This window comes from Marmota flaviventris, chromosome 13 (assembly GCF_047511675.1).
Source record: "Marmota flaviventris isolate mMarFla1 chromosome 13, mMarFla1.hap1, whole genome shotgun sequence".
Taxonomy (NCBI): Eukaryota; Metazoa; Chordata; class Mammalia; order Rodentia; family Sciuridae; genus Marmota; species Marmota flaviventris.
The window spans coordinates 71,912,013-71,935,154 of NC_092510.1; the positions used below are offsets into that span (position 1 = coordinate 71,912,013).

Genomic DNA, 23,142 nt, shown 5'->3' on the forward strand with positions numbered 1-23,142 from the left:
CAGAAGAGAAAGAACACACAGTAAAAGAGGAACACCCCTTTGGGTGCTGGGTGTGATCCCAGTGGCTGGGGAGGCTGAAGCAGGAGGATCTCGAGTTCAGAGCCAGCCTCCGCAACTTAGCGAGGCCCTAAGCAACTCGGCAAGAGCCTGTCTCTAAATAAAATATAAAAAAGGGCTGGGGATGTGGCTCAGTGGTTAAGCACCCCTGGCTTCAATCCCTGGTACCAAAAAGAAGGCGCAGCCCCAGCCTGGCGAATGCCCGAGTGAGTTCACTAGATCACCCTCATGGGTCACCCCATCACCTGCAGGCAGGTCACAATAACAACAGTCACAACTACTGCAGCCCGGGTAGGGCTGGGAGGGAGCAGAAAGGGTGGCAGCCAGAGGCCAGAGACAGGTGCAGGCTCTGCCTCCACTGGCCACCAGCACACGAGTGGGTGGCACCCGGCCCTGCCCAGAGGGCGCTTCACCAGGGGACACAGGGTGGGGGGTGCACAGGGTGGGGGGTGCGGGGGGGTGGGCTGGGCATTGTGGCGAGGGCCGCTGAGGACGCGAGTGATCTGTACAGGATAAAAGGCTACATGAAGATTCACCTGCAGCCGGGGCAGGACGTCCCTTCAATGTTTCCTGCTTAATCCAGCAAAACACGGGAAGAACCATCACGCTCTCTGCCCTGACCTAGAGCAGGGAGCACAGCCCTAGGACAACGGGGAGGGAAGGGCGGAAAGGCATGAGGCAGAGACGTCCACGGCGGCACACGGAGGCCGGCAAAGCCGCAGCCACGGCCCTGCTGTCTCACAGGCAGGCCGCTGGCAGGGCGAGCGTGGGAAAGCCACTGTGAGCAGCGACTCACTGGGAGGGGACAGGCCACGGCCAGGAGCCCAGCAGCACCCACATGGATGTTCACAAAGGAGCAGGATCCACCCTTTTGGTCTTGAGTTTGGGGCCCCTTTGTTTTGGGTTTCTGTGAGCCTCTGGTCGGGGTGTGGGGGCACCACTGATCCTCAGCTTTAAAGGGGATGAAACAGAAACTTGACGGGGATCTGATATCAACCGCCGTGATGGACAGCTCTGTGTGCCAGGCGTCCTGCTGGGCTTTCTGGTGACAACCCCATCACGCCCGTCCTATGGACCCCGAGGGATGGGGACAGTGAGGCTCAGAGCAGAGTGTGCTCAGAGCAGGATTCCAGGCCAGGTCAGCCAGCTCAGGGCCTGTGTGAGCCAAGGCTCCCCTGAACTGCTCCTGAGGCCACACCTGCTCCTGGGGGCGGAAGTCACCTAAGGGAATATCAGTATTTGGGGGGGGGGGCACCAGGGATTGAACTCAGGGGCACTCAACCACTGAGCCACATCCCCAGCCCTGTCTTCTATTTTATTTAGAGGCAGGGTCTCACTGAGTTGCTTAGTGCCTCTCCATTGCTGAGTCTGGCTTTGAACTTGCGATCCTCCTGCCTCAGCCTCCTCAGCTCCTGGGCTGGCAAACCAAGGGAATGTTTTAGCTGAATCTGAGGAGCAACCACCTCACGGGTAGGAAAGGGAGGAGGCCACCCTGGGAGATCGGGGACTAGTGCAAGTGGGGCCAGCCTCCGTCAGATATGCCACCTCTGAAGCTTCCGGAAGCCTGGAACAAGAGAGAGATAAGACTGGGAACAATACCTTGCCTGCATTCAGCTCAGAGATGGCTGCCAAAATCTGCTGCCGGGATCCATCTGTCTTAATGCCGAGCTCCTGCAGGTCGCCGTCGGTGAGCGTGAGGAACGCTTCCATGTCCACCTGGGAAGAGAAGGGGCTTCGCTGCCGTCTGCTGGGGCCACACTATTCTCCCACTTCAACAGGGACGTCACGATTGGGAGCTATTAGTGCTTATTAGTAGGGAATCGATCCTGACTTCTGCCTCCAATTCTGGACTCCACGTTTAAAGTTTGGTTGGAAACATTAAAAGCCAACCCCCTTCAGCTCCTGGCTTCTCCAAACAGACATATTTTTGGAAAACCAAGGGGGCGGTCTTTGAGGCAGGACCTGGGCAGCCTGCAAGGTCTGTCCGCGCCAGGTCCTGCTGTTAGAAGGGGGATTCCAACATGGCTGCGCTTCTGGCATCACCGGAGGCTGCGAGAAGAATGTGGTGGGCAGTACTCACCCCGCTTCCCCCTCGGAGGACAAGAGGGGCGCAGACTGTGGAAAGACAGAGTAATAAGCAGGATCAATAGAGAAGGCCACGGAACCAAGGGAGAGATGCCAGAAGAGCGCCTCAAAACTGCACAGTCCCCGGTTTCTTCGGGAAGCTCTAACAGCCCTTCAGCCTGCCTGGGCCCCGGGGCTCTGCTCCAGGAAAAAGGCCTCTGGGCCTCTGGGCCGGGCGAAGGGAAGATTGAAAGTGGTTTGGCAGAAACAAGCACACCTGCGTTTGGAACAGTGGAGCCTTAGAAACAGGGGACAGAGAACAGGTCTCCACCCCCATGTAAAGTCGATTCTATATGTCCCATCCTGCATATGGGATGTAGATGTGATGGCTGGAGTTCTAAGAGCCACTTTGGGCTCTGGGGATGATGGCCAGATACCTCAGTGTGTGGAGCAGAGAGAAGATACCATTATTTTTTGAATACATGTCGCCAAATCAAATTCATCCTGATACAGGTAGGAAAATGAAAATTACTGTCTTTAGTTTCATTCTGATGAGCACATGTATCACCTAATTTCTTTTCCAAATTCTCACTGATGAGCGTATGTACATAACAACAGGGAGAAATTCTCACCAGCACTAGGAACCAGCACCGTCTATCTGTTAACCAAAACCTGTCCCTGACAATTCACTTCAAGGGACAAGAAGTGTCCGTGTAGCTGTGGGGAGTGGGCTGGAGGTGAGGGTGAGGGACAAGGAGCAGGCGAGGGACAACTGCAGCCTCCAAGGGAAATGCTGGCTGTGGTTCTGCACAGAGGCGAACCCCCCACCCACCCAGTGTGAACCAGCTCAACTGCCCAGGGAGAAGACGAGTCAGAGCCGACAGCTGAGCGTGGCTCCTGAGAAGGGCAGCCCGTGTCGGGGAGACCGGGAAGGGTCCCAGCCAACCTCACGCTGGCCCAGCAGGCACAGCAATCTCCAGCCAGCAGTCCAGCCCCCCGTGGAGCACCACAGGCCCAGCTCAGAGGCGGTGGATGGCCAGTTAGACTGCCGCAGAGCAGCGAGGTCCGCCTGCCCTCCCCCGTCCACCTCTGAGAGCTTCCTATCTCAGTGGGACTCAGCCCCATGCCCTGCCCTGGACATAATGATGCCCCTGAATGATGAGTGACAGGCGACCCCCAACCTGCCAGCTGGAGAAATGGGGACGAAGCCACGAAATCACAAGCGACACCTCATAAAGCAGAGTCGGGCACCTCAAGAGACAGAAGTGTGCGCGGGGTGTGTGCGCGGGGTGTGTGCGCAGGGTGTGTGCCCGGCACACGCCGAGAGGACATGGAGCATTTCAAGCAAAAGCAGGCAGCCCCCGGCCACCAGGAAAGACTTCTTGGAAGTGAGAAAAGTCACTGAAGTTTCAGATGCCGAGGAGGCGGGAATGGCAGGCGGGACGCAGCCGGAAGGCAAACCGAGGAAGGGCACCCTGCACCGTCTACCTGTTAACCAAAACCCAAACACCTCGCTGTGTCTGGACCTTCCTGGGGACAATGAGTGGCTGTCACAATGGGCACTGTAAGGACGATGATTTCCATGTGCTGCCCATGGGCACCAGAACTTTCTGAGCCAGGGATTACGACCGGGTGGCCGGTGGGCCTGCAGAAGAGTCTTATTTGGCTAAAATAGTGAACTTTTCAACAGTTTATTGAAATAGAATTCACCCATCACGTAACTCACCCACTTAAAGTATATGATTTAGTGACCTTTAGCGACACAGCTATGGCCATAGTCAGCTGTAGATCATTTCTGTCACCCTGAACCCCAAGCATCCCACCCCCAGCCCCTGGCAACCACTGCTCTGCTCTACAGGTTGGCCTGCTCTGGGCGCTTCATAAATGGGACCACACCAAACATGGCCTTTGGTGACGGTTTTGTTCATTTGTTTTGGGGTTTTTTTGTTTGTTTGTTTTGGTACTGGGGATTGAACCCAGGGGTGCTTAAGCACTGAGCCACACCCCCAGCCCTATTTTTATATATTTTATTTAGAGACAGGGTCTCACTGAGTTGCTTAGGGCCTGGGAAAATTGCTGAGGCTGGTTTTGAACTCACAATCCTCCTGCCGCAGCCTCCCAGGCCACTGGGATCACAGGCGAGCGCCACCGCGCCCAGCAGTGGGTGGTCTCTTTCACTGAGCATGATGCTTTCAACTCCCCACGCTGTGGCCTGTGACATTTTTACGGTTGTCAAATGCTTCACTAGAGTGGTACCACATTTTCCTTATCCGTCCTCAGGTGATGGGAGATTTGAGTTGTCTCCACTTTCGGGCCATTGTAAGGCTGCCACGGACATCTGGGGACCTGTGCCTTCGTCTCCCTGGGGGACATACCCAGGAGTGGATTTGTCAGGTCGTACCGTAACTCTGTGCTTAACGTTTTGAAGCCCTGCCAGACAGCAGAGCAGTCGTTTTTAAAAATGGGATTTTCATGCTTTTAAGCTAATATGAACTCTGAGATCACCGCAGGCCCCAGGTCTGGACGCTTCTGGCAGATTCCTCAGGATTCGCTTATGGCCTACTTTAAACCTATGTGCCTGCTCCTCAGTCCTGTGCAACTAAAATGTTTTCAGGACAGACATTTCTAGAGAGAGCAGCACTCAGATTACAAAATTTGATTGCAGTGTAGCAGCCCCAGGCCCCAGGATTTCCCGGTGACGGTGAACTGGACTGAGGGGCTGGACCCGACTTCCATGTCCCGGGCTGACTCGGTGGAGAGGATCAATCCAGGCTTGAAGGCGAACTAGACACTGAGACAAAGATTTATTTTGTTTTCCCCTACACTAAGATTTAAACGGACATCTGAAAGGAACACTCTTACCTCCTGTTCTTCAAAAATAGGCTGGTATTTCTCAAGTGACAGTTTCTTAAGGATTCCAGTCAGTTCATCTTCAAGCAGGCAAGATGAGAAAGAAACAAAAATAATGGATGTTAGAATTTGGTAAAACATATCAAGATTGGTCTTCCAACTACGGAACAGTGTCATCTTATTTCAAATGAAAGCTGACCCCCGAAAGTCAACAAGAAACCCCAGCACAGATCTGAGCTGCGTTCCTGCACGGGAGGCTTGCAGTGGGACCTGAGCCACCTGCCGGCCACGACCCCGGCCACAGGTGAACCCTGGGAAGATCGGCCGAGAAGACCATACTGCAGCGCCCCCACCAGGCCGCAGAGTGCCCCTGCCCACAGCTGGGACTAAGCCCCGCCTCCTCGTGTGAATGACAATGATACACAGCCAATGACAACGCCAAGGCCAGCGAGTCTAAGAAGGAATCCAAGGAGCAGCAGGCAAGCCCCAGACCAAAGTGGGGGCTGGCTTAAGTGTGCGGAGGTCTGAAGAACACAGCAGAGAGGAGCAGCAAGACAGAGGGACAGGCCAGGGAAGGTGCTGGGTATCAGAACAGGCAGAATAAAGGCCCAGACCAGTATCTGGGTGCTGGGGAAACATGCAACGCAGAGTCCCCACATCAGGCACCTGGAGGCTCAGCCAGAACAGACACCACGCAGGCTGACGGCCCACGGAGAGAGGAAGCAGAGAGCAGGGTGAGGGTGGATGAAGGGACAGAGGGTGCTGTTCCACCGAGGGTCACTGGGAAGGCTTCCCTTATCAAGAGACACTTGAGCAGCACAAGGGGTACACTATGCAGGTCTCTAAGGAAAGACCAGTAGGCAGCATCCAGGGAGAGGGCCTGATAGGTGCAAAGGTCCTGAGGCAGTGGGTGAGTCTGAAGAGCTGCCTGCGGGGTGGACAAGGATGGGAGGTCCCCACTGCAAGTGCTCAGGGTGGCTGGGAAGAGAAAACAACGGGCATGAACGCTCTCACCCTGGTGACAGTTCTTGCCATCGGGCACCCTACACGTGGACGGTCCATGTGCTCTCAAGCCTCCCCACCACGAGGTGGACTCTACTGCCTTCCCCGTTCCCAGAGGGGGACAGGGAGGTGAGGCCCAGAGAGGCTGGGAACAGATCTTGGCTGTGGTCGTACTGCTGGTCCCCTGTGGTCTGGCTTCCTGGAAGGTGCTTAGCACTGCTGTGCCACTTCTCTCGTGTGACATGTGCTACAGTGAAGGGTAGGGACAAAGGGGATGTGGACACAGAGAGGGCACTGGACCCAGCCCAGGGGATTGGAGGAAGCTGCCCTGAAGGAGGCTCTTGAGAAACTGAGCCTCAAGCCACCCTTGTCCCCTGTCATTCATGACACCAGCTCTCTGCTCTGCTGGCCCTGCCCACGTTGTCCCCTCCACAGCAACAAAGGGCTCTCCGAGGCAGAAGTGCGTGCGTTTATGTGGGTACCTAGATTCACCCCAGAGCTCCCTGATATCAAGGAGGCACAGCACTGTTCTCAAACAGGAATACACGATACTCCTTCCTGCGAATTCCACACAGCCGACTGCTGCTCCTCACCAAATGCTTTCCACCCATCTTTGCTCTGCTATCCACAGCCAAGGAGAGCCGTTCCAACGTGAATGCTGGTTGATAGTTTTGTTTACGTGAACAAGATGAAATGCAACAACAAAGACATATGCTTGAACTTCATGTGAGCAAGCTGGCTGAATCAGATAATGGTTTTCAAATATGAAGAACAGATCCTCGATTTTTTCACGCTTTCATGATGTGATGGCTTCGGGAGTGACACAATTTTAAGGTGAACCTTCACGATGAGCGTTTTTCCCCATCTCTGTCTGAATTACATCTGGACAATCTACGACACAATCCGTCAGGCCCTGATGGGTGGTGCCTGCCGATTTCTGTGGTGTAAATACCCCCATGGCTGCTGGTTCTGACTGCCAAGGTACTGTCCCCGCCAGTGGAGCTGGGAAGAGGGCAGAGCGGTGACCATCAGCACACGCCTGGTGTGCCTGCCGTGCAGACATGGGGACCACAAAAACCTCCAGGCTGCAGGTAATAGCCAAGTGTGCTAAGGTTTTACATGCATGGTGTTTTAAACACAGGGCTGCTCGTGGCTTCCACGAGGAAGAGTCCAGAGAGGGGGCAAGGGTGGAAAGATGGGGCAGGGTGACATCTGCATGGGGTCCTCACGAGGGGCCACTCATTTCCCAAGAGAACCGCGTAAAGAACAGCTGCTTGGGACAGACTGCAGCCCTGTCCTGTGACAATCTACAGGTCTCCCTGCCTCAGGACCCCAGGGCTGCAGAAGGGAAAACCAGGCTCTCTAAACCAGAAACACGGATCTAGAAAGAAATCGCTATTGGTTCTCTTCCATCCAGTTAGTGCTTTGCAAACCTTCTTTATAACAATGAGAGGGACAGGATGGGCATGGGTGGTACAAACAGGTCCTGCTCAACTCTTGGGAGAAGACACAGGAGAAATGGCTGTCCCTGCATCTCCAGGGTTTCAGTTTCCTGAAGGCCTTCAAGGGGGGACTTCAGACTCCATGCGGGACATGTGGGGGGCAGAGGGAGGTGGCTGGTGGATCTCTGAAGCCTCTGTAACTGATTAACTGGATTTCACCAAACAGTAGAAGAGGCAGGCCCCAGAAAAAGACGGTGGCGGTCACAGTGGGCATCTACCAGCCCAGCGTGGCCAGGGCCCTGCGGCTGGTTCCAGCTCATCCCTGCGCTGCAGAAGCTGTGGGCACCTCCTTCCCCAGCACCTGCAAGGAGCCGCTGAGCTACCAGCAATGCACCTGGTAGCACCTTCCACAGGCAGCGTCCCTGGCTGCAGTGGACATTGGGGGCCCTTGCCTGCCTGGGCCCATTCCCTCCTGGAATGGCACTTCCACCTTCCTCTGAGGAGCATCTCTCTGCCTCTTCTGATCCACACCACGTCAGCAGGGCAGACCCGGATCCGCTCCCAAGGCAGAAGCCAGACCTGAGCCCCCCCATCCACACATCCCACCACCTGGGCATAGAGATAGACAAGGATGGCCAAGGAGGAGCAAAAGATAAACCCTCTAGGGTTTTGCTTGGACCTCCTAAGAAAGTAGCTCTTTTCTGCTGGGGTTGTAAAATTAGTCAGGAAAACACAGTAAGTGTGAAGCTGCTTATCAGCACTTGGGAAACAGTTCCAGAGCACCTGGATCTGGACATGCCTGAAGCCCACCATACGCACTTCTCCCCCTTAAGTCACTGAGATCCCCTCACTTGTAATTGAAATAATCCTGATTTGAAGAAAGTTTAGGAAAAGCAGATAATTCTGTGTTGGAGCAGCCTGTCCATGGGTGTGTGTGCATATAAACAAAACTCACCTATATTCAAAAACCATGTGAGAGCGCGTAACCACACCTTTAGCGCAGTGAAGACAAAAATACAAGTAGAATCTGGGAAGGGTGAGACGGTTTGTTTAAAAACAACAAACAAACCTGACCTAGGATGTAGCAATTCAGGGCACTTGGTGGCTCTCTGATGCCAGGGCACCATGGAGTGGGAACAGCCGGAGGTTCAGGGCTGGGGACTCACCCTCGTCTGTGATGGTGCCACTGCTGGAGCCCCCGCTGCTCTTGGACTGCCTTTGGGACGAGGAGGAGGACACGGAGGATTCCGCAGCGTGCCCTTTGGGTGAAGGGGAGGGCGTGAGGGTCGGGGAGGTGCTTTTGGAGGTCGAGGAGGTTCCAGAGGCCGGCCTTTGGCTGGTGTCCAGTTTCTGCTGAAGAGAACATAAGCCGTTGCTTCTGAGGCAGAAAGGATGAGAGCAGTGAGCCACGGTAGGGAGCGCAGGTGGCTTCCGACAACAGGATGCCGGGCCAGGACCTTGGAATCTACTTCCTATGCAAAGTGGACACAGCTACGGGGATATCCACTGGGAGCAGAGCTGTGGGGGGGCAAGAGGCACGTTAAGGGCCAGGACACTGGCAGGAAGCTTGTCCCTGCAGCTACCAGCATTGCAACCCTGGCAGAGTCCCCTTTCCTTCCTGGGCCCCAGCTGCCTGGCTCTGACAGACACACAAGGCCCTTCTGCTCTCCGTGTGTTGCTTTTATGCTACCACCTCCCACGTCTCCCCAAAGGACACTCAGCACTTTCTCCTCCCCTCTCCTTTTTTGATTGTTTAGCTTGAGAGAGAGAGACAGAGAGAGAGAAAGACAGAGAGAGACAGACAGAGGCGCATATCTGTATGACTATGGATTTGTCAAGGAATACAGTACTGACAGCCCTGGTTACCTGGGTTAGTATGTGTTCACATACTTCCTTGCTCCTCTCGTAGGTGAGGCCCCATGAGCCATGACATCCCAGTAGCAGTGAGCAAGAGTCAGAGAGCTTTTTATATGAAAATAATTCTAGATGCACAGAAGATCTGCAAAGACACAAGAGCTTCCACACACCTCTCCTGCAGTCCCTGATTTAACACCTTGCACCCCTCCCTCCCTCCCTCCTCCCGCCTTTTTAAAAAAAGCATTTCCTTCCCTATTTTCTGATACCACAAAATGCTCATCTTGCATTTCCTCTGCCTCAGTACTGGGAATGAGCCATTGCCAAAGCGCTGTGATTCCTTTTGTTGGAGAATGGTATTTAGAAACCAAAGTCTGGGCACCAGGTTGCTCACTGCTACTGGGATGTCATGGCTCACGGGGCCTCACCTACGAGAGGAGCAAGGAAACACGTGAACGCACAGGAACCCAGGTAACCCGTGCTTACGTTCTTTGACAAATCCATAGTCACACACACATGCTCCTGTGTTTTCTCCTGGAAGCTTTATAGTTTTTCATTTTCAACTTTGTCTATAATGCATCTCAAGTTCCTTTTTATATTAGCAGTGAGACGTGAGGGGAGGTTCATTTTCTTGCGTGTGGACATCTGATTATTCCAGAGCTTTCAGCTGAGAAGACTTTACTGGTTTGTTAAAAATAAATAAATAAATACGTGAACAAGTCTTGTGCAGGTCTATTCCTGGGCCCTCTGTTCTGCTCCATTGATCTGTGTGTCTGTTCTTTCATTAATACACAGTATAGCTTTAAGGGAAGGCTTAAAATTAGTATGAGATGTCCAATTTCATTTTTTTTCCCCAAAAATCCTTTTGGCTCCTTTAGGGTCTTTTTTTTTTTTTTGCCTCTCAATATAAATTTCACAATTATTTGTAGATCCCTACACAAAGTATAATTTTGATTGGGATTACATTGAATCTGTAGATCACGCTGCAACACAACTATATTAGGCTTCACTGTCTTATCAGTGTTTCAGAGTTTTCAACCTATAGTTTCTGCATGTTTCATTAAGTTTACACCTAAGTATTTCACTTCCATATAACTTTAGATTATTTCATTTTCACAAATGCCCTTAACCTGTGAACGATATTTTTTTAACTTTCAGATTAATAAATTCTATTTATCCACTGCTAGCATAAAAAAAAAATTCAACTGACTTTTGTTCACTGACCCTGAGGAACTCATTATTAGTCCTGGGAGCTTTGGTGTAGATTCTCTGAAGTTTCCTATGTAGACAGTCATGTCCTCTAGGAGGAGAGATGGCTTCATTTCTTCCTTTCCAATGTGCATGCCTTTGATTTCTTCTCCGTGCCTCGCTGTGCTAGCAGTAGTTTCTAATATGGAACTGAGAGTGCTTGGGGGTGAGAAGTCCTTGGGTCCCCATCCTAGGAGCACTTGGTCTTTCACCAGTAAGTGTGATGCCAGCGAGAGGTGTTTTAGATTAGATTCGGGAGGTTTCCTTCCTTACCTAGTATGTTAACAGTTTTGATCACATTGGACTTTGGATTTTGTTAAGTGCTTTTTCTGCATTTTATTCTTTAGTCTATGAACCTGGTGAATCACATGGATTGATTTTCTACTGAGGATCTAGATTTGCTTTCCTGGGATAAATGCCACTTAGCCAGCGTGTGTCCCTTTTTATGTATCACTGGATTCTGTTTACTAACATTTTGGGGAGATTTTTACACTTATGTTCATGAGGGTTACTAGTCTGTCACTTTCTTTCTTTTTTTTTTGTAACATCATAAAGACGTATCCTTGTTTCCAGGGGGTAAACGTGACATTCTATCACAATATTGGGGTCATTCTCCAGGAGAAATAACAATCCTAAATATGTACACAACTTACTCGTGGCAAAAACTGATGGACAGAAATGAAAGGAGAAATAACCAATCCACAGTTACAGTGAGAGGTTTGAACGCTCCTCTCTCAGTAATTGGTACAAGCAGACGTAAAATCCGCAGGCACACAGAACACCTGAAGGACACCACCAGCCAAGTGGACCTGACAGTTCCGGGGCCTCCCCTGCCCAGCTACTACAACAGAACACACCTTCTCCTCAAGTGCATTGGGAAACTCACCAAGATCAATCGCCATCCAGGGAGTAAACTAGACCTCAATATACCCCAAGGAACAGAAATAGAACTAGAATGAAATAAGAAACCAGGAACAGAATGACTTCTAGAAAACCCCCAAATGACAGCAAAATGAAAAACGCGCTTCTAAATACTGGGCCAAAGAGGTAGTATCGAGGGAAGTGAAAAAAAATATATTTGGCCTATAATTAAAATAAAGACATGTATCAAAATGTGTAGGGTACAGGGAAAGCAGCACTGGAGAGGTGATTTCACAGCACCGAACGTCTGTCCTAGACAAGATGAAGATGGCTACAGAGCAATCTCAAATTCTGCCATAAAAAACTAAAGAAGACAAGACACAAAGCAAGCTCACGGAGGCAAACGACAGGTAACAGTATGAAATCAGTAAAATTGAAAATGAAAAAATAAAACCAATGAAAGCAGATGATCCTTTGAAAACACCAATAACACCGATAAATTTTTAGCCTGATTGATGAAACAAACAAAAAAAAGTCACAAATTACCAACATCAGGAATGAAAAAGGAGATTTTCCTACTGACCCCACATCACGGTGATGAAGGAGCACTACTCACAACTCCGCATCACAAATGCCACAATGTAGACAAGAGAAAGATACAAAGCACTGCACGTACTCAGGAAGAACCAGATCATCTAATCAGCCTTCTCTCTATTAAACTTATTTTGTAAGTTAAAATTCCAAAAGAGAAAACCCTGCTGGTTCCATTGGCACATCTTATCAAACATTTAAGGAAAAGGAATACCCACTCTCCACAACCTCGCCCAGAGAAACAGGAGAGGAGAGAATACCTCCTAGCTCATTTTATGAGATGGCATGACTCTGTTTTTTCTTTCAGGCCGGTTTAAAGATGAGGGTGTAATTTCTTTTTTCTTTGGCTGCCATTAATTAGACTTTCTCATCTTGTTTTCAGCAGTTTCAACATAACAGAGCTAGGTGTGTTGTTCTCGTTGGCATTTTCCTATTTAGGATTCTCTGAGCTTTAAGGATCCATGGATTTCTATCTGTCATTAATTTGTGGAAGTTATCAACCATATTTGTTTAAATATTCCCTCTGCTTCACCATTCTCATAACTTTTGGGAGCCCGGAGTTTTTGTTATATCTTCCTTCTCTATTTCAGTCAGGGTGATTTCTCCCTCCCTCCCGTCCTCCCTTCCATACTGGGGATTGAACCCAGAGGTGTTCTACCACTGAGCTGCAACCTCAGTCCTTAAATAATTTTTTTTAGATTTTATTTTGAGACAGTATCTCACTAAGTTGCTCAGGATCTTGCTAAGTTGCTGAGGCTGGCCTTGAACTTGTGATTCTTCTGCCTAAGCCTCCTGAGGCACTGGGATTATCGATGTGTACCATTGTGCCCAGCCAGTTAGAGTGATTTCTTTCTATTGGCCTATATAAAAGTTCACTGGTTCTTTCCTTGGTTGTGTCAGGTTTGACGAGTCTGTCAAAAATATCTCTTGTGTTCTCATCTCTGCAACCGTGTCTTTTGGCGTTTCCACTGGATTTCGACCTCTCTGCTGCAGGAGTTACTCATATGACCTTGGGTGTCCTTACTTTCCATTAGGGCCCTTACCACGTCAGTCACAGTTATTTAAAACTCCAACACCTGTGTCATACCTAAGTCTTATTCTCAGAACGGCTTTGTTTCTTGAGGTGTTTTTGTTTTTAACTATTATTTATCTTGTAATTCCTGCTAAAAATTAGACATCTTGAACAGCACAGGAGGGACTAAAGAGAAACCGTCTTCATGCCTGGAAGCAAGTGCGACTTTTCCTACCACGAAGCGTTTAATGCTCTAGCTAGCTAACTACATCCCAGGGTGGAAAAAGAAGTCCCTCCCTTAGGTTTTGAAAGATTCTTTTTAACAAGCTACTTAGACTTTTATTAATACACCCCTTCCTCTGCTTCTTTCTACAAAGACATTCCCAAGCAGAGCTCCTGATTAAGCGGGTGATAATCATGATATCCCACAAGACATGTCTATCCCAGCCCAGAGCAAAGAGACGTGATATCCTGGACCACAGGGGCAGCATTACCGGGAAGGACAGGTGAAGATGAGATTATTTACATGGGAACTGCCCTCTGCCTGTCTGCTGTGGCAGACTGACTGTCCCCAGGCTGTCATCTCCAGGCCTCCCAGAGCCCCACCCTCTGCTAGGCAGCCCTGTGCTCCCAGGTGTGGCACGTTGATGCACTAAGAGACCGTGCCTGGTTTCAATCTTGCTTTGGGCATTGCCAGGGGAACAAGTCCAAGCTTGCTGTGGACACGCATGGCCCAGCTGTCCTGGCCACTCCGCCTGACAGTCAGACAGGTGAGGGATACCCCAGACCAGGACTGTCCAGACCTACCTGCCGCTCCACAGGTTCAGAAGCTCAACAAGCGCTTCCTGTTTGAAACCCTGACCTTTAGGGCAGGAAGAGAAAGCTGAGGCTACTCCCTGGGCTGTGGGGCCTGGCGGGGCCCCCCACTCTGCCCTGTCCACCTGTCCAAAGGCTGATGCACACTGACCGTGCGGGTGGAGGAAGCCAGCCCCGTGCACACTCCACCAGGGCGGCATGTGGCTTGTCTTAGGCCAGATCCACGCGTCCCTTGTTTTGAATCCTAATTTCTGGCCTTCCTTGGGGAGTTTCTAAAAAGCACTTCATGTCTCCACTTTGCTGCTGCCTGCTCTGGGTCCTTCCATGCAGGACAGTGGTCTCTAAGAGCCCTGGGTGCAGCTGGCTCCAGCCACTCTCTAGGGGAAAGCAGATTCCCCAGACTAAAGCCCGAGTGTCTCAGGCATGGTGGGGCGGAGCCCAGAAACCTGAATTTTTAAACAGCTGCCAAGGTTAGGGCATGTTACCATGCTAAGAGTATCAGGTGATGGTGGAAGTGGATCATTCCCAGTTTACCTCCTGAACGCATCTTTTGAAAGAGTCCATTTTCTTTCATCAGAATAACTGTGCATATAGATTAGATAGGACAGACGCATCAAGCCAGATAATAGGTAGTATGATTTATAACTTAGACACCTGCCTATTGCCAACACCAGTTAAAAGAAGCTAATCATGTCTAATACATCTAATAAGATCATCAAACAACAGAAATTTTAGACAACAGAGACAAGAAAAGCGATTTCAAAAGCCCCAGACTATCAGACTTACTTGAGTAGTTGTGGGCTTCCTAGCAGCAAAAACAGAAAGAGAAATAAAATTACATGAATTCTTACTGATAAAAGAAAATATATCAAAACATCAGTGGAGCCTTCCCCCCACTATCATTGAATTCTAAAAAGAACTTAATTATATCGTTCCTTTCCACCAACAATTCTGAACACAGTGGAAATAAAGCTCCTGCGTACAGGAGGAAAAACTTTCTGGAGCTAAATTGCAAAAGGAACCTAATTTCAGAGCCCCCCCCACCCCACAAGAGACTTTGAATAACAAAGAGTGTGTAAGCAACGGTGATTGGGGAGAAAACAGTTTCTCATACATCCATGAAAACATAAATCTAGGGACTTGGATGTAGGTCGGTGGTAGAGAGCTGGCCTAGCATGGGTGAGGGCCTGGGTTCAATCCCTAGTACTGCAAAACAAACAAACAACAAAATCAAAAACTAAAGGGACTAAACACTCCCATCCAGCAAGGCATCTGTAAACACCCACTGCAAACTCCAGAGACACTAAGTGTGGTGATTGCTCTCAGGTTGCATTAATAGAGGAATGGTACCAGAAGCAGGGAGGTGAGGCTCGGCCATCCCTCCCACCTTTCTTCGGCCCCTCCGTATGGTACCTTCACCTCTGAAGCACCAGGAAGCTGCTCCTGCATCCCACAGGCTCACCAACGCTCCGCCCCACCCACCCTGCAGCTGGCTCCTCATCCATCCTTCTGAGCCCCCCTCAGAGGTCCCTGATGCCCTCCCTTCTCCACAACAGCCCCTGCCCCTGGTGACAGTGTGTGAGTGTCCATAGTGTGCTGCCCAGCATGGGGGCCATGTTAGGACAGGTCTGTGAGCCTAAGAGGAGCGGTCGCCACAGGACGAGCACCTTGCTGCTGGGAACGGCGGTGCCCGCAGGAGAGACCGGACGCTCAGACGGGCTGGACGGGCTGGACCCCGGTGCTGGCCCCACAGGGCTGGACCGCTGGCTGGGCTTCTGCTCTGACAAGCCGGCTGCTTTCTTCCTCTGGGCAGCGATCTGGGACAAGACGCTATCCACGCTGCCACCTGAGGAGACGGAAACAGGAATGACCACCACAGGCCTGAGTACTCCCGGCCCAGGCAGGGCTTTCCCAGGACGGGGGGAGGCGGCCGGGCAGTGGCCACCATGCTGCAGAGGCACTGCTGGGGGGTGGGAAAGAGGCTGTGCGGGCACGATAAAGCCTGGTTTTGCTCTTCCCTGGGTCTCACGGTCCTGTGTGTGGTCTGCTTCTTGGATCGATCCCCAGTGGCCACTCTCCCTCTTCCCATTTCACCAAGGCTACCCATAACCTTGAGTCACGAAAGAAAGGGAGACAGTGACCGCTCAGGGCTGGCGCTGTAGGGAGCACTAGCTGCTGTTTACAGAGCACCCGCCTCGGGCCAGCAGCGCCCAGCTCAGGAAGGCCCATGGCTATGAGAGCAGGCTCTGAGGTCAGGCCCCCGGGGTCCTGGCTCTGCTACTGAAGAGCTGTGTGATGCTGAGCAAGTTACCTCACTGTCCTGAGACCCAGTTGCTCATCCGAATTTAGGGCCTAGGGGTGTAGCTCGGTGGTAGAGAGCTGGCCTAGCATAGGTGAGGGCCTGGGTTCAATCCCTAGTACTGCAACAGCCAACCCAAAAGACTCAGGACTCCCGCCCAGCAAGGCCTCTGCAAACACCCACTGCAAACCCCACAAGCACGCGTGGCCACTTCTGGGACCATGTGCAGACGGACAGCAGGCCAGTGCAGCCCCTAGCCCAAGGGGTTGCCCACCTCCCTGGGCGGCTGCCTGTTGCCCACCTGAGCGGCTGTGGAGCTCCCCGCCGTGCCTGCTCATGCCCCCGACCCCGCTGGAGCCGCCTGAGGAATGAGGAGAGTGGTTGAAGTTTCCAGAACTGGCAGGAGAGGCTGGGCTTCTGGAGAGACTGGGAAATTTAACTGGCCGGACGGGAGTCTGCAAGAACAAGGCCCAGTGGTGGTTAGGGACAGTGGCTCCTCCCCGTGGATGCACAGGACCACGACGGGCGCAGGCTGGCCCTGCCCGGCACGGGCCTGCCCACCCCCACGAGCCCAGTCCCATCTTCTGAGAACCTATCAGCTCAGGTTGGGCCTGTGTGATGTCGTTCCCTTTGGTCTCACTTGCCCCCAGGGCCCTTCAAGAAGAGAACCTGACCGTGTCTTCACTGGCAACCCCAGGCAGGCCCAGTCACTCCCAGGACGAGACCCCTCGGCCCAGAACAGCCAGTGACCTCCCGTATCCCAGCCTGCTTCTCCCAAGGGGTCCCCTCCAGTCCCTGGCTGGAATGTCTTCCCCTCCCCCAGCCTGCTCAGAGCCTCCTGCTCCCTGGGTCCCTAATGCCAGCGCTGGCCTCGCTCCTCTATGACCTAATCTGCTCTGCCCATCCCACGGAACTCCTTGGCTTCCTGGCTGGTCCCTTTTGCACCTTAGGGACTTTATCCATGCAGCTGGCCCTGCACCACTGGCCCTTGCCCCAGGTCCCTAAGACCCTCCCTGCCAAGGGCTCCAGGGGGCCCTGCCCAGCCCCCCACCAGCCCACTGCCGTTCACGTCACAGCCTGAGCACACATCACTGTGGCCACTGTGGGGGATCTCCAGGGACCTGCCAGCTCCCAGGGCCTTCGTTCCCCACTGTCCACCCCTCCTGGCTCTGGCCTGGGTGCCCTGGGGGCACTTGGTAGTGATGAATGAAAGTTGCAGTGAGCCAGGTGGCAGCCCCAGAAGAGATGTCTGTGTCCCAGTCCCCAAGACCTGTGAGTGCTGTCCCCTTCCTCACACCTGCCCGAGAGGTGCCTAAGCCAAGGATGAGGAGGGGGCTCATGCTGGCTTCCCAGGTGGCCCCGCCCTGGGTAGCTGCACGTCTCCTTGTACAACAGAGGCAGGGGACGGCCAGTCGGCCTGAGGTCCTCTGCCTGCCACACATCAGGAACCCCACGGGTGGGGCAAAAGCCTGTGGGTGGTGACTCACCATGTCAGTGCCCCCGCTGCCCCCAGGGTGGCCCCTGCTGGCTCTCTGGGACAGCACAGTCTTTGCGGGGTCCGCCTTCCCGTGGGGACACGTCCGGGACCGGTCAGAGCTCCACAGCTCAAAGCTGGAAGGGGGCAGGAAGGGGGGGATGACGGCCTTCAGCTTGTCACTCGGGAGTCTGGTGAAGGGGGCTCCATTTCGCAGCTGCAAAGACAGACTGCGGGTGAGACAAACCCCACAGGGCCACCCCGCCCTGGGGAGGACGGGGTTCCCCTGCTCTCAGAACCACCACCAGCCACCTACCCACCCAAGCCAGGAGCCAGTTTTCCTCCTAGAAAGGGTTGAGCACCCCGCGGAGCTACAGTAAGACAGGGGGGACAGAGGGACAGGGAGCCAAGGAAGAGATGGCAGTGGGGGCACAAGGAAGGGCACCTGCTGCAAGGAGAGGACATGGGGAGGGCAGGGCAGGGGCACCTGCTGCAGGAGAGAACGCAGAGGGTGGCCTGAACCCAGCCCGAGGGAGGGCGTGGTGAGGTGGGGGTAGGGGGGCAGACAGGAGGGAGCACTCCAGATGCACAGGACAGGACGGCCCGGGACCAGGTGGGCAGGAGAGGGTGCAGAGCTGCAGGGCCCCCAGCCTGAGCAGAGCTGGGGCTGGGGGAGGAAGGTGAGGGGCTGCAGCCCAGGCACGCTCCCCTCCCCGCCCCCCACCTCCCAGCCCACCCAGCCACGCCTCCCGCCGCTGACATTTTCAACTGTAATTTAATTTTACATTTTGAAAATGTGATTGGGGGGGGGTCAGTATAAAATCCACACAGTGATGACTGTAGGATTGTCAAGGAAAAGCCTTCACACAGTCCACGCTCGCTTTAATTAAGAGAAGACAAGCGAACGCTGTGCCAGATGGCGCTTGGTGGGGACGGGCACCCGACAGCTAACCCGCCTCGGGAGCCGGGCAGGCAGCAGCTCTGTGCCGGTGGCTGCAGACGCCCACTCAGTGGGCCAGAAGGGCCACGGGCCATCCACCATCCCCTGTGGGGCAGCGAGCATGGCCCCTGAGACCTACAGGGCAGGAGAGCAGGCCTCCTGGGTTCCCACACAGACTGTCCTGCCTCTGTAGGGTCCGTGAATGGGCTCTGTCCCCTCTAGACTCAACAACCTCATCTGGCAAATAGGGGGCTGGCCTGGACCCTCACGGCTGCAAACCCCACCATGCATGGGGCCTCCATTCCCGGGTACCCATCTCCGTTGCTGCAGCCTTTTCGGAAGCCAACGACATGCACGCCCTTTGCCCGGGAGTTCCATTTCTAGACATTGACCCTGAGAAACAATGAGGCAGTGGGGCAACGGAGGAATAGAGACAGTCCACAGAGACGTCCAGACATCAAACACTAGACGCTCTGAAGTCCAATGGGCCCTTCTTGGAGAAAGACACTCCAGATGGAATGTCCTGTCGCTGGGTCATTAAACAGGATGTGGCTAAAGAGTATTTAATGACACGAAAACAGTGGGTCCCGGTGAATTGATAAATTGGATCCCAGACAGCAAGGGGAGAAGGTAATCCTGTCAGCCTCCTAGGGCTCTCTGGGAGATTAAATGAGTTAATATACGTAAAGCGCCCAGAATAGTGACTGGTATTTAGTAAGTGCTGTGGTATTTGCTATTATTATACATAACATGATATCATATTCATAGATGCTAAAAAATGCTTAGGAAAAATACTCAAAAGATATATACCACAAAATGTCAACCACGATTCTATCTGGGTGTGCAATCAAGGGTGATTTTATTTCCTTTCTTGAATCTATGCATCTTCTAAAATTCCTATAATAGCATTTCTGACTCCCTATCGAATGGAACTGCTGCTGTTTGATAACGTAAATGTGGAGCAGCCCCAGCTCCCACAGCGGGTTGGGGACATCAATGCGCACCTGCTGCAGGGCAGGGCATGTGGCTGCCTGGGCCAGGGAGGCTCGATAGGCTCTGCAGTCCCTGGCACTGCTTACGCCCTGCCCTCTGGGCCAGTGACTGCTCCCTTGTCCTCTCCAATACTGCCCTCTGCTGGCCAGCATCAGGTTTAGCACTAAAGGAACTTGAAGGACCAGGCTCTTAGTCCACAAAACACCAAGTCCAGAGAGGCAAGATAACATACCCAAGGTCACACAGTAGAGCTTATTCTGGGCCAAGCACCAGGTTAAGAATTTCCTGGGGATGCTTTCATTTAAAAATCACAACCCTGAAAGATATTACCCTGAAGTCAGAAACTGCAAACTGTCCGCCAGTATCTGCCTTCTGCATCTTAGAAATAACATCCGTGGTATTTACTCGGGCACATGACCAACTGGAACAGGCTTCACTGCCCGGCTTCCCAGGCAGCAGGATGGAGCCATGTGACCAAATTCTAACCAATTTGATACAAGCATAAGTGATGTGTGCAAGTTTCCAGGAAACTTCTTCAAAGACAGCTGGCATGGACCCCTGGCCGCCTCTTCTCCCTCCTCCCTGCTGGCTGGAATTAGGCAGTAACAGCCAGAGCTTTGGCACCCACTGTGGAGCAGGAGGCGACCTTGGGAATAGAACTCATGCGTGGGGAACTATAGGTAGAAGGCATCTAGGAACCCAGCTCCACAGTGCCTAGTCTCTATTTGAGAGAAATAAACTGCTGCCTTATGTATACCACCATATTCAGGGACTTGCTCATTCTCACTGCTGAATCTAATCCTGATACATCTCTGGTCTATAGATTAGGAAAGTGAGGCCTCTCCCAGGCTGGGAATGCACCCTCCCTCTTGCCTCCTTTCCCCTGACTCTCTGTAACCACAGTGGAGAGTCTTCATGTCTGATCTGCCCATCAGGTCTACCCTTCAGCCCCAGCCCGAGAACCCAGGTCTGGTCCCGAGAGCCGCAGTGCCTTGAGGTTTAGGGCTGGCATCTGTCCCGACTCCTTGGTGCCAGAGATGTTCCCTCTGCAACACATTTGATCACCAGCCCCCCCTGTGGCCACCAGGAAGGAAGGTCAGTGCCCACATCTCTCCTTTATCACCTGGTGACTGGCAGAGACTGACGTGCTTCTAGAAAGGCCCCCCCCACTCACCATGGTGGTCAATAATACATCCTCCTTTTCTCCTCTTGTGCTCCCGGGACCTGAGAGACAAATGGAAATTTCCTGAAATGACCCTCCCACATGACTGTGGGGAGGGGGTGAGTGACTGGCAGGCTTCCTCTGGAAAGCCGGCTCTCCTGAGTGGCTAAATATTTAATAATAATTGGTATTCAATATTTTAATAGAAGGCAAGCATCTAAAAGGCATCTAGGAGCGTTTTTCAAGCTTTTCCATAAACCACTGCTGTGCTGGGGAAGACACAGCAGCGCCCAGCTCAATAGTCTGTCTCGGCAAGTGGTGCCAAAGGAGCTGGTCCCGGTTCGCAGGATCTCACCTAATCAATATTCCCCAAGTTTGGAGATGTGTCAGCAGCTGGACAAAGACGTCCAGTCTGCTGAAGGCCCCGGTGGCAGCGAGCTCACGACCCACCCCCACAGGTGACTCCCCATCCTTCAAGACGCTTCACAGAGCCTCAGCCCAGCTGCACTCGATAGAAGGAAAAAGCGCTTCTCCAAGATGAGAGGCATGAGGGACAGGAACCCGCGACCTGGGCACTGGCCAGCTCTGCCCATCCCATCTTATGTACAGGAGCGTGTCCCACCTCTGCCCCTTGTGCCCACACCAGCGCTCTGCTCCAGAGCCACATTCCCACATGGCCTCCTCCCAGGCTCAGGAGGCAGGACGTAGGACGGCAGGTGCAGAGCAGACTGCTGGACAGCCCCACCCATGAGCAGGCCTTCCTTACCGCTGTCTTTGGTCACAGGGGCTGCATCAGGGAGCCCCAGGCGGCTTGTCCTGTCCTGGGGGGCTGCCCTCATTGTGGAGTCCAGAGCTGGTTCGGGCTCATCACAGAAAGGCAGGGGCTGGTTGCTGGACAGCCCGCGGGGCAGCGTCTGCATCAGCTTGAGCTTGCGGAACCGATTGGACATTCGGTTCCACCAGGACTATCAAGGGAACCAGAGAGGGGTCATGTTCCAGCGATGCCCGGGAGGGCGGGCCAGGGACAGTGACAACACTAGGCCAGCCTGCCCACCCAGGTCTTGGGCACAGCCACAGCACCCCTGCCTGACCAGCCTGGTCGTCCAACTAAATCTTTCCTGACCATTTCCAGTAGGATTCTGGGAACCCGGTGGCCTTCCCTCATCTGCTCAGTCTCCTCGTTGCAGATGGAAAAATGCAGATCCAAAGGGGGTGGGCGGGGACGCGGGCGGGGTGAGCTGCTCAAGGCTTTACAGCAAGACAGGTGCAGACGGACAGACACAAAGTCCACACTCCTTCAGGGGCCTACTGCACAGCCCCCTCCTCCTGCTCCACAGGGAGCTCCTTCTGGCCTCTGAGCAGTCCCGGGTCATCAGGACCCCAGGCTCAGCACCTGGTGTCTCTGGATGGGGAAGGATCAGCTAAAGCAGAAGATGGCCCAGGACTGCTCAGAGGACCCCACCTGGGGAGGGGAGAGGAGACCTGCATGACGGGCAGGGAAGGCAGGACTGCACTAGAGGACTAGAGTCAGCGCACCAGGCCAGGTCCCCGTCTGCATTCCCAGGAATAAAACAAGCTTGGTTTTAAACAAGGAGAGCCAAGTGGGGGAGACAGAAGCCATAGCAGAAAGACTGTTGGCTTGCAGTTAGAAATCGGCAACTAGAGTTTGTTTGGGGCGTCCCGAGGAAGCAGCAGAAGGGGTCTGTGGGCCAAGGGGAGACCCAGGTGGCACAGCGAAGCAGAGGCAGAACAACACCTTGCAAAGAGGTGCAGTTTGGCCAGCTTAGGAGTTCTTCGTGGGAAATTATGTGTTTTTAATTCCCTCCATTTATAAATGGAGATTCCACTGCAAAACCTGGAGTCCTGGTTCCTCTTTTAAAAAATCAGGAAGATATGGCAACGTGGACCCACATCCTTACAAAGTGGCCAGTGCTGCTTATGATCACCCCAGGTTTCCCTGGACCCCACCATTTCCCACTGCTCACCCCAACTCACCTGCCAGCCCTGTGGGCCCTGCCCCCGAACTGAACCAGTCCCCTATTAACAGGAAGTAGCAGGCTCTCCCCATCCCCCACCTCCCTGGCCCCCAAGTCCCTTTAAGACAGGGAAAGACAAACCTTGAGCCCACCCTTGTCGTCAGGCAGCACGGGGAGGCTGGGGGGCTGTCTGACCTTCGAGGCGAGCGGGGGCGGGCGGCTGTGCCGGCCCCTGTCCTTATTCACCTGCATGCAGACAGATGCCAGCAGTCGAACAAGTTCCGTGTCTACGGACACAAAAGGCAGCATTTTACCTGAATATATGTCTGCTGGGCCCTGGGGAGGGGGCCGAGCCAACCCTCGCCAGCCTCACCAGGAGGGGCAGAGCTGCAGAGCCAGGAGCTCAACTCCTGCTGCCCACCTGATCTTCACGGTGGCACAGACAAGCCCGCGGGCTCAACCTCCTTGACCAGGGTAAAACCCAGCAAGGCAGGCCACTGC

The 23,142-nt window shown here is 53.1% G+C and overlaps 1 protein-coding gene across 1 annotated transcript in view; it reads right to left on the minus strand.

The window, feature by feature from the left end:
- Anks6 (ankyrin repeat and sterile alpha motif domain containing 6) overlaps positions 1 to 23,142 on the minus strand; it is a 46,513-nt gene that overhangs the window by 7,475 nt on the left and 15,896 nt on the right. Inside the window, exons 6-14 of the mRNA XM_027931135.3 lie at positions 22,783 to 22,928; positions 21,432 to 21,630; positions 20,678 to 20,727; positions 17,584 to 17,787; positions 16,398 to 16,551; positions 15,465 to 15,643; positions 8,582 to 8,768; positions 4,984 to 5,051; positions 1,657 to 1,773 (exon numbers count right to left, since the gene is read on the minus strand). Coding sequence (XP_027786936.2) covers positions 1,657 to 1,773; positions 4,984 to 5,051; positions 8,582 to 8,768; positions 15,465 to 15,643; positions 16,398 to 16,551; positions 17,584 to 17,787; positions 20,678 to 20,727; positions 21,432 to 21,630; positions 22,783 to 22,928 — 1,304 coding nt within the window. The remainder of the gene's footprint in view (positions 1 to 1,656; positions 1,774 to 4,983; positions 5,052 to 8,581; positions 8,769 to 15,464; positions 15,644 to 16,397; positions 16,552 to 17,583; positions 17,788 to 20,677; positions 20,728 to 21,431; positions 21,631 to 22,782; positions 22,929 to 23,142) is intronic.